An 18,472-nucleotide genomic window follows, 5' to 3' on the forward strand; every position below is an offset into this window, starting at 1 on the left:
CTGATTTCACGTCAACCTCCACTTTTGGCACACCCAATTTTCACAATAAGGAACAAGCATTTAAAATAACATACAAGGTCATGACACAGATTTTCTGAACCATATAGTAACAAAAAAGGAAAGGGATATTTTCCCTCCTCCTCCTCATGAAAAACTTCAAACATATACAACAAGGCAAAGAATAATATAAGTTGAGTATTCCTTGAACTAGAATGTTTGGGAGGATATGTGTTTCAGATTTTGGATTTGTTCAGGTTTTGGGATATCTGAATATATATAGTGAATATCCTGATGATGGAACCCAAGTTTGAATACAAAATTCATATGTTTCATATATGCCTTATGTGCATAATCTGAAAATAATTTTTTACAATATTTTTAGTAGCCCTGCATTTTGACTGTGACTTGTCATGTGGGGGACAGATATGGAACTGTCCACTTTGTCGGCAATCAAGCAGTTGAAATCTTGAAGCATTTCAGATTTTGGATTTTCAGGTTAGGGTTGTTCAACCTGTACAACAATCACTCATTTACCTATTGTTAACATCTTGCCACGTTTATTTTTTTCTTAACAGATAATGATACTTCATTCCTAACCACTTTATCATGAATATTCTAAAAATAAGAACATTCTCCTAAAAAAATCTCATTATTCCACCTAAGAAAATTAAAAATAATTTCTTGATGTCATCCACTGTCTAGTTCATATTCAAATTTCTTTAATTATCCCTAAGTTGTTTTTCATAATTTTTTAAAAATGGGAGCCTCCTAGTGAGTCTCCCACCCCTCATTCGGTTTTGTCTCTGCAGTAAGGGGAGGGTGATTCAATCAACTTTAGTTTAACTTACTGTAGGTCTGTGGCACGTTCTTTCATTAACTTTTAAGGCTGTTTATACACCACAATGACCAGTGTTTGGAGTAAATATTATTCATAAGCTTTAAAGTTAATTAAAAGACTCAGTGACCACTTGCTAAATGGGTAGGACCATGGCAGGGGCTAGGAAGAATAGACAAAAATAGAGGTATCCATATAAATAGAATTCCGGAAGTCAACCTTTTCCAATGAAATGCATACCCACCCACACCCACACACACCCAGAGGTCAATTTTAGAACAATCAGCATAAATATCAAAGACAAAGCAAGGTCAGGAAAACTACAGAATAGCATGAGGGCAGAGAAGGAGGGAGATGGAACAGATGAGACACCCCTCATAGGAAGGCAAGGACCACCAAACTCAGGTGCAGGAAGGAATTCAGTGGGCTTAGGACCAAAGATCACTACTTAAAGTCAAGGATCCCCAGCACTACATAAAAATAATAATAAAAATGAAGGTATTGTGTCCATGTACAACTAAAAAAAAAAAAAAGACTTGGTCAAGGAACAGATGCTGATAGGGTACTGCAAGCATCAAGCTGGCTAGAGACAGGCTCAGGGACATCTGATTGACCCCGAAGAGCAGCGTGGTGCCATAGCAGTTTAGGAAACAGATTTCTTTAATGAAAAAAGGGTTCCAGTACCCCTCCTACCATTTATTGCCTGTGTCATCATGTGTGAATTACCTAACCTCTCTGTTCCTTGATTTTCCCAATTGCAAAATAGGGAATAACCAATAAGACCGATGAGAATTAAATAAGTTAATACCTTCAGCTTAGAAACGTACATGGAAAAAAAATAAGCACTTGTAAATGTTAATTACGGTTAACCTTTCCTTCTCTTAGTTTGGCTAATGTTTGATAAAACACCACCAAAGGTGTACATGGCTCCACCAGGGGACCTGCTCACCTGAGAATGTCCCCTTGCTGAGGCACTCTTTTATCCGGTTGGCTTTCCTGACGTGAAAGGCTTTCGTAATCTCCTGGTTCATAAAGGCTTCCTTGTTCATGATGTTTTCCACCATCATCCTCAAATCAAACATCTCGAGGACCTCTGCGATCTGAGCCAGCCCCACCAAATCCTTTTCCTTCTCATCCAGTTGACCTGTATAAAGAAACTGGAGCAGGGTCCGGAAAGGGCCTGGCTGGACTGAAGAGTCCATCCTGACCACAGTCACGGGGCCCACCCGCTTTGAAATGGGATTGACCTGCATTTCTTTGTGCATGCCAATGAACCCTTTGCTCCAGCCTGACAAAGGCTGCATCTCAGTAATGGAGCCCTCAGCTTCCAGCCCCGGAGTCTCCAACAGGTTCTTGCTTGGAGACATCCCCTGATCGGCCTGAGGCCTCCTCGGGGCACCTTCTTCCCCTTCCTCATCTGCATCAAGACTCAGCGTCCGGCCCTGAAGAGGCCTGCTCTGCATCTCTTTCTCACAAACTCCTTCACCCCAACTTGGGGATTCTTCACATTCCATTAAAAAAAGATCATAAAATTTGGAAGAAGAGGTAGCAAGGTAAATTCGATGTGCAAAGATGTGCTCCTCGTCCTGAAGGATGAACAGGACATCAGCACACAGTGGATTATCCAGTAAACAGGCAGCTTCATTAGTCCCCATGGAAGGACACTCTGGGATCTTGATGACTGGTGGAGGGGCTTTGGGAGGTAGGAAGGGTGCCTGAAGTAAAGGTTTCTGGACTTTTTTTAAGTGGGACTTCCAGAACTGCAGGTGCCGGCGGGAAATCAGCGCTGCACGAATGGCATTGTCAAATACATCCTTGATTCCAAACCGGTCAAATACACTGGTCTCATAGTATGGTATACCAAGTTCCTTTGCAACCTCTCGACCTTTTTCTGGGGGCAAAATATCCCCTCTCTTTATGGGCCTGAAATAGAATATTTTTAAAAATTATAATCAGACTTATTTTAGAGAAAAATAGTCACCAGTGTCTACCTAAGCACCTAATTTAATTATACATCTAAAAATCTATTCAAGCTTTAATAAGGATCTCGAAAAATCAACTACTAAACACAAGCCTTTCAAACGTAAAAGATTTATGACTACAGATAAAAATGGTTTCAGTAGTAAGAGCAGTAACTATTGTCTTTTTACTAGCTATTTGTTCTTGGGCAAATTATTTAACCTCATTAAGCCATAAAACAGGTATAATGATAATGATTATCCATATCTTTAAAAAACTAATGAAAAGTTTTAATGAGATAATATGTTAAATATAGTACTTGGTCCACAGTAAAACCTCCAAATGTTACCATCATTATCGCTACCATCATCATCTTTATCACTTTCTTCTTCATCATCATCATCATATGCTTCAAATTAGCTTTATAACTTTAAAATGCATCCATTTAAATTTTTTATCTGAGTCTTACAATAACTCTATCAGGTATTATTTTTGTTCTATATTCTGAGAAAAACTGAGGCAGGAAGTTTAAAAGGTTTACATAAGGTCATATTTGCAAATTGTTGACAGGTCTCTACTAAGCCATGAGAGTCTAGACTCTCCTACTCCAGGTAAATGGTCCACATCAACAGCTATTAAGTCTACTGGATTCATATATCTTCTTTCCTATGTTTCTCCTTCTCTTTTCATCCACTCCCTTCATCAGGCCCTTACTATTTTTTGCTTGGACTGGTCCATTAGCCTCTTAATTGGTCTTCAAAATTTTCAATTTTAGCTCACAGTCCTCCTTGCTGCAAGAGCAGTCCTTAAATAACAAAGTGGGGCTCAGCAGCACTTCTGTGTTCATTTCCTATAATTCCACAAAGCTCATGGAATAAAGTCCACACCCCTTAGTCCGGCACACAAGGCCCATTTCCAATCTAATCAAACCCAGAAGGCCAATATACAAAAAGTATAGCCACGCAGTTATGGCATAATCATGTGAAGGAACCAACAGATTCCAGAACACAGATAAGAGGTGAGTTGGTGTTACAACTATCTAAAAACACCTTCTTGATTTGGGGACATGTTTTTAGGAACCAATCTTCTAAATAAATATTTGGTCTTTAACACCAAAGGTAATATATATGACAGGTCCTGGTCTCAGGAGAGAAAACTGATAATAGGTGGAATTTGGATTTGGAAACCTGGGTGGATAAAGATGGAAAATCATAGGGTGTTGTCAAAGGCAGAAGGGAAGTGCAGAAAAGATTGAATTTCAAGGCTTGTTCCTGCTGGCATTGTGTGTTCTTTATTCCTAAGGCTGACTTGAAATTTGCTAATATGAAATTCTCCAGACATTGCTCAAATGCCACCTCCTTCTCGGAATTGCTCTACAGAAGGACTGTCTTCTCTGCCGTTCTCTGTAGCTCTGCGACCCTCTCCTCCAGTCTTCCACATACCCATGTGGCTCTTAATATTCATTTCCTAGTCCATGCATTTATGAACATAGGGACTGTGAAAAGACTGAATATAAAGTGTTTTCAGAAATGTTATCCAAAATGTACCTAGGGCATCAGAAATTATCTAAAGAACATCACCTGCTTTCATTGTAAGAGTACATAGTGTTGCACTCACATAAAATTTTGTGACAAGCCTATTAAGGCAAACATCAAAGCGAGGTATTAATATCAAAATGTTTTGAAAAGCTTTGCTCTCCAGCAATAAAATAAAATAAAAAACAACCATAAACATGAAAAAGAAGATACCAAGGTACAAAGGGAATTTGAGGGGGAACATGTTTCAAAAAACTTATTTATCCCCAAAGTTAGAATCCACACAATGGTAACATTATGGAGGTTTTACTGTGGACCAAGTACTATACTTCACATATTATCTCAAATACTCATTCAAGTGGATTTATAGAAAATTGTGACACTTTGAAAACACAAGTAAGGACTTCTAGAGACATTTAAAAAATAGTGTTTGCTTTTTTTTCCCCCTGCAATTAATTATAGGTTGAAATGATTTTTAAGAATTGGATACTGTTCTTTTGGGATATGTTCTCTCAGGTTGGACTAAGGGGTATTAGGGAAATTAAGAGCACTTGGAAGGGCATATCTCTATGAACCCGATATTCCCTGGGGTCAAAAATTATGGCTGATCATTTTGAGCCTTAATTAATTTTATGTCATTATTGACATTATTATGGGCAACTAACATTTTGGATAAAACTTCATACATTTGAAAGCACTCCTACATGAACAATTTCATATTCAGAGAAGTCAATTCAAGCACTGGTCAGCCATTTTACTAAAACATGGCTCCAACATAAGAGATGATGCTCTGAGCATGAGAAGGATGTCAGGCACAGCCCTTCATGCTGGACAGGCTGACTTACAGTGTATGACTGATCGAATGGGATCCCAGAACCAGAATAGAATGCTAGGCTCAGAGACACCTGCTACCTCCAACTCTTATTTTGTGCCCTGAAACCCCGAGCATTGGCTTACCTGGCTAATGGGCGTCTGGCTCGATTAACAGCCTCCAGATCGGCATAGCGGAGATCAAGCTGGCAGCCAACAAGGACAACAGGTGTGCGAGGGCAAAAATGCTTGATTTCTTGATACCACATGGTTTTCACATGATTTAGGGAATTGGGATTAGCAATTGAAAAACAGAGGACCACAACATCAGACCTAAAAAGGAAATCACAGAAGAAGCTCGTATTGCCTTTTAACTTTTTTCTTTTACCACTCATCTAATGCCATGTCATGTCACAGTTAAAAAAAAAAAGGCCAGATATTAAAAGATATTAAAACATATCTCTAAGTCATGCAAACAGCCTGATAAGCCCCCACATTCCAGCACCAACACAGCCTGGTAGTCCATTTTCATCTCGCACTGCAGAATGCTTATGCACCGAGAAGTTCCCAATGACGTTTATTTTCCGGTAGAGACGGTTACCCCAACTTAACTCAGTCCTGGAGCCATAACATGCTGAACTATTTCTGTTCACAAGAAATAGTTTCAAGATAAAAGAAAACAATAAAAACTACCTTTTACCAGTTTGAAACATAAAGGTGACGATGACTTGACCCAATGAGATAAAGCAAACAGTTTAAACACTGCCGAAAATGTCACAAGTATTTGCTGCTCAGGGTCAGCAAATACACAGAAGGCTTTCTGCCCTTCTTCTCACTTAGGCACACATGTAGAGAGCACAACCACTTATCTGTTTCCAAAAAAGAAAAATCCTGAACTTGCAGGAATCTTGACTTTTTAAAAAAACTAGGTATAAGGCACAGTATTTAACATACAGCTCAACAAGAATTAGACGGAGGGCTAATAAGGTGAGAAAATATTGGAATTAGATTTTTCAAATGTTATACACGATACATAGCAGGTATACAGGGAAAAGGAAAACTGGTTTATAGTGAACTCTGACATGGACCTTCTATTTTCACATAATAACTTACCATTCTAGAAGGCAAAGAACCATTTTATAAAACAGCTGTTCAAATATTGTTTGATGGATATCTGCTAAATAGGAATTATAAACCATCATTCCAGGTTAAAATATTCTCAATAATGACTTTCAAAACAGTGAGGCAGAAGAATATAAAAAAACAGAAACAGCTGCGTGCATGGATTCAAGACTATCTTGCAGCTAAGTTCAGAAATAAACTCTTCTAATTTTATTAGATGTTAATTTATTGCCTTTATTGTTTATGTAATGAGAAGAATCAAGTCAATGAATCAAAACACCTTCTTTTTAAATCATTAATGAGCTTTCCCCCCTACATATCAATGAGGACAAACAAATACATGCAGGCGACCATAAAATTTCTAAAAATAATCATTTGCAATGCAGAAAACTGCAGGGTGCTTACATTAAACGTAATTCACAAGTTGAGTCTTTAAGTTATATCCAAGAAAAATTGCACCAGACCATAGCAAATAGAAGGGAAAGTCCTAAATTTAAAATATTTTGAATTATAAAAGAAAACCCAGGACTCCCAGTAGATGAATGTATTAGTCTGCAGGGTTAGAATCTTCTTGAAATAAAGATATTATCAAAGATTCTTGGGTGCTGAAATAATATGTGTAAAAATATGCACAAATATATAAATGAAAGGGAAGCATGTCTTGTCTTTGGGATTCTGATTTAGTTTGTGGAATATTCTGCGCTCAGTCTTACTTCCAATCAGCATAAATAACAGTACCCAGTAAAGCCAAGAATGCTTTGAATTTTACATTTTTTTACAGGCTGAGTTTTCTATTATTCATAATCCTATTTATATCGGGTATCTGATGAAATTCTGCTATAAGCTTTGTCCTGATCATAAAATAAAGCCACCATGAATTTTGGCACAGTGAGAATAATATGACAATATGTGAGGTTCAATATCATAGAGAAAGAATTGAGGAAATATATCCTCTACCTAAATGTGGAATAGTATGCATATGTATAAAATTATTCTAACTGGTGCCTTCTATTTCCATATTAAGGCACATGACTGTAAAGAACATCATTCTCCAGAGCTTAATTTGTATGACAGACATGTAGCTAAATGTCAATTCTGTTATCTAATTTTATGATACAGCATAAGTCAGAGCTAGCTTGGTTGCCAAGGTTACTGTGATAACACTCACGCCATTGAGCACATAGGAGTCACCGTCCAGATGACCTGTTAGCAAGTACGGACAGGACCTTGGGGGCTGGAAAAAATGGAATTCTGTGATGACAGCAGCACAATACCATCACACAATATAGGTCCGGAGGGCTCAGCTTCTAACTATGTCACATCAATATCTAAATGCATGAAATGCTGTGGGAAAGCTGGAAAAACAATTTAATGTTCCGTAAATATTTTGCCTCAAAATGATGACAGTTGAAGAAAAGAGGCTGTACTGAGAACAATACTACCTCTGAAGCTAAAGTAACTTATTGAGCCAAAATCCTATTTGTATTTTGGAACAAAGTTTTTTTTTCCTTTTGTATTGTCATTTAGTTGTTACTAGAATCCATCTCCATTATTTTACATTGAAAGAAGTTAAAAATAAGATCTCATTTTAACTATCAACTTGCTTAAGTGTCTTTTGTTTAACCTGCATTGCTCTGAACACAAATGCAAGAAAATTGGATGTTCGGCCCACACAGAATAATTGTTTTTAAGGTTTGCCATGTGAACACTGTATCCTAACTCTGATTTCTACCTAAAGGCCTAGCATCGGTGAACATCCAGATCAAGGTGTCCCTACTGGTGAATTTCTCTTTCCTCCACCCCAACATGGCTTCCTAATTTGTAACGTATCAGTATCCTCTGTGATAGAAACACCTATGCAAGCAAATGACTATTTTGAGAATGCCATTTATTCTCTCTAGATTTTGAGGCCATTTTCTATCTTATCAAAGAAGGCACAAGACCTGTGGCTAAGAATATCTCCAGCTTTAGGCAGAAGTCCAAGGAACCAGAGATATTAAATAACTTTTAATCAAAACATTCATTCCTGTGTGGAGGCTGTTCAATGTCTGACATAAGCCTGTGTTTAAAAATGCCATTCCAATGAAGATAAAAAGAAAAGAGCCAAGTTGTAGCTTTTCTATTTTCATGGCTCTGTTACTTTATTTTACTTTAAAGAGTGAATTTAAAAATAATTGGTTGGGGGGGTATGATGAAGACATTTTTTACATATCAATAAGGCAGTGGAAGTAGTCTAGAAATGACCTCAGAGGGGGTCCTATTTCAGCTGTAAAAAGAACCTGATAGGATTTAAATGGAATCCTCCAGCTATGTGGAGTAGAAAGCACAAGAATTTGAGAATGCAGAGGGGCACAGCACAGGGTAAATGAGACTCTAAACCCCAGGACATGAATATTGAGAAAGGCTAGAAAGAGGTTTAGAATGCTTATTTCATTTAGAAAAATTTATGGCTGGGCCAAATGACTTTATTAGAGAAAGCAAGAATCACAAAGGACTTAAAGAGTATATGGTACTAGTTTTGTTGGCCATGGAATGTTTTTTTTTTAGGGAAAAACATAATTTTTTAAAAAAAATTTTGTCCCTAAGGGGAAAATATCAATAGAAAAGTTTGGCTCCATTACTAACACATAAAATAATGCCTGTGAAATAATATTTTGATTAGTTAACTAAAAAGAGGATCCAAAATAAATTGATGTGTTGTAACAATTGGGAATCTCTAGTTTCACAGGGGAATGAGAAGGAATCACAGAGAGACCAAGTCATTAAAAAATGCTTGAGCTGATAAAGCCAATCTTGGCTGTACCAATTTTTTCTTTGGATATTAAACAAACCCAGGAAGCATATTTTTTCAGTTATCTTTTTAGGGGGGAACAGTGGCCAAAGACAGCAAGTGAAAGATTGGCAAAGACACTTGGGTAACATAAGGAGAGCATGCAAACTTGGGACCAACCTTTTTTTGGAGGATTAAGGAAAGAATCTGAGAAAAGTGCATCTTACCCACATATCTTGGCCCTAGCCAGTCTTTGAACAGCAAATATGTTTTCAAAGCCTGTCTTTACAAGGTCTACACTCAAATATAGCAAACTTGGTAGGGAAAATTGGAGAAGCATCCAGAAGCTGAACTAATTCTCCAGTCTGAAACACCAAATTCATCCTTTGAAGAAATGGTTGGAAAAGGGATAGATAAGCTATATAACACTCTTATTGTTAGGAATGAATTTTCTAAGTTCTCTCCTATCACACAAGTGCTTTCTTCTTTTTTTGGGTCCCATCTTCCCTTTGAGTTTGTCTTCCCTTTTCAGATCCCATCAACTTTGCTATTTCCAGCTGTGGAATTGTGGGCCTTGGGTTTTCTAATCTAAATGAAAGGGGATAATTCTGAAATTATGCTTTACCTAAGAACAGCATATCAGGACTGTCTGATGGGTCACACAAAGGACAGCAGATTCCATCCTGACCTCCAGGAAGCAATATGGGGTTCAGCTGCCTGCCCTTTTTTAGTGTGCTCCATTCCACTCTGGTTGGGTCTCTTGCCAGACTAACACTGTGTTGACCAAGATAAAGCCAACAACGATGTTTACCTGAGTTCTGCACAGATGTTTGTCCTTTTGTGATGATGCCAGCACAATGCCATCACACAATGTAGTATATATTGTACTTTAAAGCCTTTTAGTCTATGGCAGAATCCTATCTTTTATGTCACCACTGCCTATTATTATTTAATTTTTTAGGAGAGACTCCTCTATGCTTTATATCGGTAGAGACCACATCGCATTTTATTGGGCTTCTTTTCTTTGTGGGCATACACAATCTGGCAAAGATTCCAGCAGGAGTTCCTGACCTCTACACCTTTGGGGCTTCAAGCTTCCTTCTCCCTGATGACAAGTGAGGCAGGTTCTTTACAGAAACATTTTCAAAACCATTCATGTCGACAACACACCTTTCATGCATAGAGTCCGACAGTGCTATGCAAACAGACACATCAAAACAGCACAAAACAGCTGGGAGCATGGCAGAGAAAAGAAACGTGGAACATGTGGCTTGGAAAATTTTAGTAGGGGAGCAGCCCAGTGTGTATGAGATGCGGAGGGAGTTGTCAGTGATGGTGCACATAACCGCCTGGAGATGAATGGCCGTGTAAGCTCACACTCATGGAGGATGGAAAGGCCTGTAGGGGAGTGCCTGGCGGGAGCTCTGGGGAGAGCAGGGCAGAACCATGCAGCGCCCTGGATGTGAGCAGAGAAATCAAGTCCATACTTTACCAATAGCAGTGAGGCTTCTTAAGTACAGATGTTATGTGGGGAAAACTGTCAAAACACCCTGAAATATATCCAGATTTGGGAGTGATTAGCATGCGCAACTATTTGTTCCAAGCCTGTAACCGCATTTTTTTTTTTTTAGTAGGAAGCAATATTTTAAACCAGTCTTCCCCCACCCTCCAAAAAAGGGGCCAAAGCAATGCAAGTTCTCAAGTGCAAGTGAGCCACATCAACATCCCACCAACGCCACCACATCCTAAGAGAGATACTTGGGTCTTACAAAGGCTTGATCCTATTATCACAGCGGGTAATGGCTCTACCAAAGAAAGTTGTGGGTTACAGTACAATGGAAACAGATTCTTTTTCACTTGATATCCCATTTTCAATGTGTGGCCAACTGTGATCCTATTAGTGTATTCTTGCACCTCACACAATCACCAGAAGAAGTGGAAAGCATGTGAAACTGGGTGAAGCATAATCAATTTATTAAAAGAAACAGACTGAACAATTTCATTTAACTCCTGGAAAATGAGTATGGGATACACTCACATAAGACTCGGTTGACAGCAAGAGGTGAAATGGTCATGAATTCTCTTCCAACTCCACCTCTAGTTCTCATGCTCTCTCACTTTTCCCCAAAGCTAAGTGACTGAGAAGCTTCATTCCTACAGGCTTAGTGTTTTCTCCAGAGGGCAAGACTAGTTGTAGATATGAGAAAATCTCCATGTTAGTGAGAACATCATGTTGGGAGAGTTCCCTGGGATTAACCTCCCCAAATCTTCCGAGGCCAAATGTCAACTAACAAGATCATCCCATCACAATGAGAAAGGGACTTTTCCCAGGCCTCTTCGCAATCTTCTTTGAGCAAGGTACCAGGAGTTGTCAAGTCACTTATCTAATATTAATAAGCAGTCCTCTAATCACTTCCTCCAGAAATAGTCAGGGATACCCTACTGTGCACCAGGCCCTTTTCTGGACATTAGTGACAAAGCAGTTAGAAAAAGACACAAACCACTATCCCCATTAGGCCTACATTCTAGTGGAGGACAGAGTCAACAACAACAAAAACAAAAATAAATAAAATAGGTAATATTGCTAGTTAGTGGTAAGTGCCAATCAGAAAATAAAGCGGGGAAAGAGGACAGAAATATTGGCGAGCAGAAGCTGATGCTGAAAATGAGGTGACAAGGGAGGGCCTCCCTGAGAAGGCAACATTTCAGTAAAGAACTGAAAGGGAGGTAATGTGTCATTTTCTGGGGCAAGAACAGTGCAGAGGAGGAAAAAGCTGGTGCAGAGGCCCTGAGGACACAGCATGCCTGGGATTTTTTTCCCTGGGGGAAAGAGGCTGTGTTGTTGGAGCAGTGTGGTGAGAGGGAACACCACAGAAGCAGAACGCAGAGACAGGCAGTGCAGGGCCAGGACAGGGAGGGCCTCACAGGAGTGTGGCTTTTACTTTGAGTGAGCTAGCCACTCAAAGGGGCATGTTCAGGGATCAGGGAGGAAAAGGAGAAAGAAGCAGGGGACCAGTTAAGAGGCAGTCTTCAAAGAGAGGTGATGGTGACTCTGCTTGGCCTGAGAGGGGTACAGAACAGGCTTTTAAGTGACCACAATCTGTGTACTAAAGACAGAGTCACAGGACTTGCTGAGGGATGGGACACAAGATATGACTTGTGGAGTCACGGATGATCTAAGGCTTTTGGTGGGAGCATTTCTTTCTTGCCATCTTTTAGTTTAACATTATTTAACAATGAATTGTAATATATATATTTTTAAATTTACTGTCTACCTCATTTCACTTCGAGTTCATTTTAAAGAATTTTGTCCTTTTCGTATCCATTTTTCTCCTACTGTGCACAAGACAGTGTTTGTACCAAAGGGTTTCTTGATTAATATTTATTAAATATAAAGGTCTTATAGATATTGGAGGGTAAAAGCTACAGACATAAGTAAGTCGGCAGGCTTAAGGTCTAGAAGAAATGAATTTAGGCTTAACACAAGTCAGGCAGGGTACCAGTTGGAGTTTTAATAAAGAATAAAATAGAATGTGAGCCATTATATTTCTTCAGACTATTACTGCTAAAAGATCATCGTATAATATCTCTGGTACATAGCTGAGGTTAGCCAGTTAATATGTTTTTAAAAATTACTTGAATTTATCTAAAAAATCCATTTACCCCATCTAATTGGATATTTCCATAATATCAGGATAACAATGAATTAATGATTCCTTGCAGGAATTAAATTATCTTCAGAAGCAAAGGAAGGGTAAATAAATGGGCAGGTTACTTTTGGGTTTAATTCTAGTTACAGGAGAATTATGACTTAAGGAAGCCTTCTATTCCACAGACCATCTTGCTTTTTAAAAGAATACACAACAAAAGTCACTAAAGGTAAGGAACGTGATAAACTGAAGAGCGAATTCACCGATTGGCTTCATCTTCCCACAATTCGGAATTTCGTCCTTCTGACTATGAGCCCTGTAGGTTGAGGGCAGAGGCAGGCCTGGGGGAGAGTAAAGTGGTGGGATAATTTTGGAAATCTAATGAGTATCTAACATTAGCAATCACTGAAAGGATTGTTGCTAGGATTCACTAAGAAAAATATCTGTGAGAATGTTCTATAAAACAACTAAGTACTAGTTATTGTTGTGGAATTGCTGAAAGACAGGCAACAGAATTACCCACTGAAGACTGAAGAATTACTCAGCACTTTCTTTTTGCCCCCCGCCCCCCAATTTAAAAGAGAAAACTGTGTGTGGTGCCATATATTTCTTCATCGGAAAGTTCCAGTACAGAACATCACAAACTGAGGCTTTCTCTGTTTTCACAATGAAAATTCACCACACCTCACTAAATTTGACCCAACTTGTCAAACCTGCAGTTATTGAGAAAAAATAGGAAAAAAGTGAAAGGAATGCACACACAAGACATCAGCTTGTTCAACAATGAACTTGATCCTTATTCTCTTTGCCCATCTTGATAACCAAATTATTTATACTTTTGTGACCCCCTCTCTTTTGGGTCAATCAATTCTTTTCTGGCTGAGCCACAAAGGACCATCTTTCCCAGCCATGTGACACATGTCTGGGCAGCAGCCAGAATCCTTCATTTTGGAACACAAGTGAGCCTAGCCACTGAGACGTGTTGCTATCTCATTTGGCATTCTTGCTTTCCAGGACAGTTTCATCCTGGGGACAGGGCTGGGTCAGGCACAGGGATCCCAGGTCTTTTGATGTTTTCCTCTGGCTACAATACAAGTATTCCACTTCAGAGCAGAAAGAACAGTGTGGGATAGTAGGCAGAGAGTGGCACAGGGCATGGAATATACAGATTTTCTGTGGGATGATTTGGTTGATTGGAATCTCATGCTTGAGTGATTCAGCACGGAACCCATATATTTCCACCACAAATTTGATATTTTGAATTATTTGTATGTATTTAGTCTAAGCATTTTTGTTTGTTCTGGGTAAGTATATAATGATAATAATTTACCTGCAGTTATTATACTTAATGCTCCTCTTTGGGCAAGTGAAATACTATATACACATAATTATTCAAAAATTATTCTTAAAAAAGATCTTAGAATGATCTCCAGAGAAGAAACAACCTATAATTGGAAGTGCATTAATATTAATACAAGTAATTTTGTTTAAGAATAGTCATTCAAATAAGGCATTACACACAAATTACGAATCCAAAAAACTTGGGGGGAGGATGTTTTGAGGACATGGCTTTAGTCTGTTTCCTTTTTCCACTGGCCTCACATCTCATCTTCCATATGCTAAGTCTTTATGGTGAAGCCAAGTACCAGGGCTTTCCATCTTCATCATCTCAGGTTGGTACATTCCTTGTGATTCTTACTGTACATCTGTACATATAAACTTCAATATAGTAAAAATAATTTGGAGTATTTGATAAGAATATTTTCTTAGAAGATCTTGGCACGTATGAGAGATCAATCAATAGACACGTTCACTCACTCAATCAACACTTATTAAACTTCTACGTACAAGACCTGGGCACTGGGGACATAGAGTAGAAAGACAAAAATCTCTGTCCTAGCATACTAGGAACAAGAGAATAAAGGGAAGGGGAGAGAAAATGAAGGAGTCAATTTTGACACAGTGTAGGATTTGCCAAGATATTCTGTGGCAGCATGTAGGAGAGATACTTCACTTGCATTCTAAAGGTGAGAGGGAGAGTAAGGAGAGTTCAGAGAGAATGTCTGGGAGACTGTGACACTTGCTCTAATTCTGTGAATATCAGTAGTGATTAGTTGGCTTAAAAAAATGGTTGGGATGGGGTATAATTTCTAGGTGGATATAGGCTTCAGAGGACTTGGGCCTATAAATGTTTTGTTGTGTCTACAGCAAGATATGAGGCTGGAAAGGGAGAATGGAACCTGATCTCTGGACAAGCAAAAGTGGAGTCCCACAGCACGGTGTTCCGACTGCTCCAAGTGAGAGATCATACCTGATCATTCAACCCTGCATTCAATTCCCAGCCGGGATGGCCAGGTAGGAAATGCACACTCTATTTGCACATATTGGGGGTTACCATCACATTCCCTAGCTCTAGACTGACTCGGCTATGAAACCTAATATTGCTACTATCTGATGGAGAAACAAAACTTCCACAGAATTGGGTGTTCTTTGTTTGGCTACCACAGGGTATTAGGTAAAAAGAATCTTCTGAGGAGAAGATACAAACACAATCACTGGCAAAGAAACAACCTATGTGGTCAGAGAGTGGGCTCACTGAGCTCAGGGCTTTATTCCTGGGAGACGGGAAATAGTGTAATTTTGTGTAATAAGATGATAATGTCCTATCATTTTCTTTGACAATTATAATATTCCATTTCCTATACTCAACCATTAAGGATCTGTTTCCATTATTTTCCCCGTAAGTTCAAAGAAATGATTTATATTTTTAATGAGAATTAATGCAAGGTTCCATAAATAATTAAAACATGTAGCAGTCTACCATGCAAACATTTTCAAATATCATAGATTATATTGTTATAGAGATATTTCTCATCTTAAAACCTTTATTTAGATATAACTTTCAACTATGCATGTTTAGTGTTTTTAAATTTGATTAGTTTTGACATATGTATTCCTCTGAAACCATCATCTCAATCAAGATAACATTTCCATCATCCCCCAAGCTTCCTCATGCCCCTTGGTAATCCATCCTTCCATTTCATCATCTTCTCTGGGCAACCAGTGATCTACATCTGTTACTAGATTAGATTGTATTTTCTAGATTTCTATAGAAATGGAATTACATAGTCTGTATTCTTTTTTGCTTGCTTCTCACTCTACAAGGAAGCCTCCCTTTTGGTTGAGGTTTGGTAAGGAGCATCATGATAATTCCATGACAGTGTTCACCAAAGTGTAGCTGGAGGACCACAGACTTCATAATCATCCAGGTGCTGGCTAAAATTGGCTGCTTTACCTCTTTGCAGAACTCTTACTTCAGAATAACTGCTATGCTTAGGTGCACTCTAGTGTGAAAACCAACAATTTTAGAATAACCTCATAGGGAACCACTATTCCTATCTCTTGATCTAAGTAACTGCTCTTATATCTTTTCACTTTTTTCTATAACCTGAGCAACTTTAGTTCTTCTTGTTACAGTAGCACACAAGACTCAATGCCTTTAGGACATAAGCTCTAATAACTTTCCTAGACCCGTTTGTACTAACACACTGGAAAGTGTGGTCTGTATTACTTTTTCCATCAAGTATATGCTTTACTAGATTTCTTCTCTTTGCTACGTTGCTATCCAATTATAAAGCCCAGCATCAGGACCACGACTGGGGGGGCAAAGGCAAAATACCTGCCTCAGGTGCAAATACAAGAAAAGCTCAGTAATTCAGATGAATACTATTTTTAAAACATAAAAATCATGACAAAAAAGCCACAATTCAAAACGTATCAACAGTATAGATAAAGTCAGGATAAGAAACATTACCATATGGAGCCCAAGGCAAAAGGGAAAACACAAATACTAATAATGATTCTGTTTTTTAAAATTATTATTATTTATATTTTTAAGCCTGTGGTGAGAGACTCATTGGCCTTGCCTAGTCCTGGCCCTGGTCCACTTCCACTTGATATATTTCCTGAAATAATCATTAGAATAATCTAGATTACTTCTGGCCCAGCATTTAGAATGTGTTATGGACAATAACAGCTAACTTAAAATACTCTAGATGCATTAAACACTTCAACTTTTTTAAAGGTTCTCAACTAAGCATTCAAAATGGGGTGTGTTCATACCCTATCTGATTACATGGGCCTTCAACATGAAACCAGACCCATCTTATCTAAACAGACACACAGAAACCACAGTGCTGAGTAATGTTATCATTTGAAACATGTACTGCACTTCTCATAGGAGCTTACAACAGTTGAGAAAAAATCAGTGTAAGATAAACTATATAATAAATGGGTTCCAACCAGACTTAAAATATGCTGGGAAACTATGGGGGTAAGGGCAAGTGAAGTGGTCCTGAATCTTTAAGTTAAATGTTTTGGGGGAAACATGCCAAATAAATGACCCAAGATTCCAACTGACTCTCGAAAAGTTTGCTTTAATGTATCATCTTTACTGAAAGTGAAAGGACTAATATTTACGACTTATGAATGCATGTAAAGAATGAGGTTATTTGGTGTGGCTTCAAAAATTTAAGAGACGTACTGGAATAACAGCTGGAGAGAGATGGTGAATGCAGGTCTTTCAGGGTCCACATAGGACAGAAGACTTAGACTGTACCAGGAGGAAATTTAAAGTAAACTTGTCATCTGTCAATCTCATCAGCCACACAGCATGGTAGCAGAGGAGGATATAGGCTTTGGAGTCAGACCCAAGTGGAAAGTTCAGCTCCATTCTGCCCTTGTGGCCCTTTCTATACCTGTTTCCTCAACTGTGAAATAAGCCCACTTTGCAGGGTCACAATGAGAACGAAGTGGGACAGGATATGTAGAGCGATTGCCTGGCACAGATCTGACTCATGGGGTTCCTTGATTAAATTTTAGTTATCACCTTCAGCACCATCAGCTTTATTAAGTGTCTGAAGGTTATCTGGCCCTGACACAGATCAGGGGAGGAAGTTTTCAAAGAGAGAAGACAGAAAACAAACAAACAACAACAAACAAACCCATATTTATTTATATCTGGTGTGACTGAAAGAGAGTGTCTGAGCAGCCCAGATGTCCTGCTGGAGGCAGAACCCATCCTGTTTGTCTATTTTTTTGGTGCCAGGTACCAAAATGTGAACCTTTCATTCTTAGAAGAGTTTCAGGGAAAACACTTGAGAGATATTTTTTTTTAAGAATAGGCCCCTTTTTTGTCAACAAAGAGCAGTTGATCACAGTCATGGTTACTATGTTCAGTCTTGTTCTTGACATTTCAAATGATCCAGAAAAGAACTTCAAAAGTTCATCTGAAAGTGGATAGAAAGTGGGTGGTAGGAAGAAAGGTTATAAGAGAGTTGGGGCCATCCACTCCTGAGAAGAGAGGGCCTGCCAGATTTCGGATCTGTGAAGAGTCAGGGTGCTGATGCTACCCTGCTGACTTCCTTCTCCCTCCAACAGAAGGACTCTTTTCAGTGCTAATTCTCAGCTGGATGGACAGCTTCCCTTCCTCAAGGAAAAGGGTCAACTAAATGGGCTTCTGGGGTCTCTTCCAGTTCTAAGGCTCTGCACCAATATGGAAAAGCCAACAGAAACCCAGATTACCAATGTGGCGTAGTTTCCAGCTTCATCCTCTTGAAGGTGCAAGGTAGCTTGGCACAGTGAAAAGAGTGGGAGTCAGGAGTCAGCAAGAGCTGGGAGTAACTCTGCCTCTGAGACTCATCACTGGTTAGGTTACATCAGTGAAAGGTCTCAACCCTTTGCTTCTTTGTAACATGGAAATAATCTCTGCCTCCTAGATCTCCTGAAACGA

At 38.8% G+C, this 18,472-nt stretch overlaps 1 protein-coding gene across 15 annotated transcripts in view; it reads right to left on the reverse strand.

The window, feature by feature from the left end:
* The window catches only part of Rhobtb1 (Rho related BTB domain containing 1), a 127,136-nt gene that overhangs the window by 16,895 nt on the left and 91,769 nt on the right, over window positions 1-18,472 (reverse strand). For 14 of the 15 annotated variants that reach the window (XM_048814387.1, XM_048814385.1, XM_048814380.1 and 11 more), the window contains 2 exons: window positions 5,287-5,472; window positions 1,785-2,758 (listed from right to left, as the gene is read on the reverse strand). In XM_048814387.1, coding sequence (XP_048670344.1) covers window positions 1,785-2,758; window positions 5,287-5,472 — 1,160 coding nt within the window. Of the gene's footprint in view, window positions 1-1,784; window positions 2,759-5,286; window positions 5,473-10,523; window positions 10,549-18,472 lie in introns of those variants that run through there. The other variant, XM_048814390.1, reaches the window with a different exon arrangement.

The sequence above is a fragment of the Marmota marmota genome, unplaced genomic scaffold, assembly GCF_001458135.2.
Source record: "Marmota marmota marmota unplaced genomic scaffold, marMar, whole genome shotgun sequence".
Classification (NCBI taxonomy): Eukaryota; Metazoa; Chordata; class Mammalia; order Rodentia; family Sciuridae; genus Marmota; species Marmota marmota.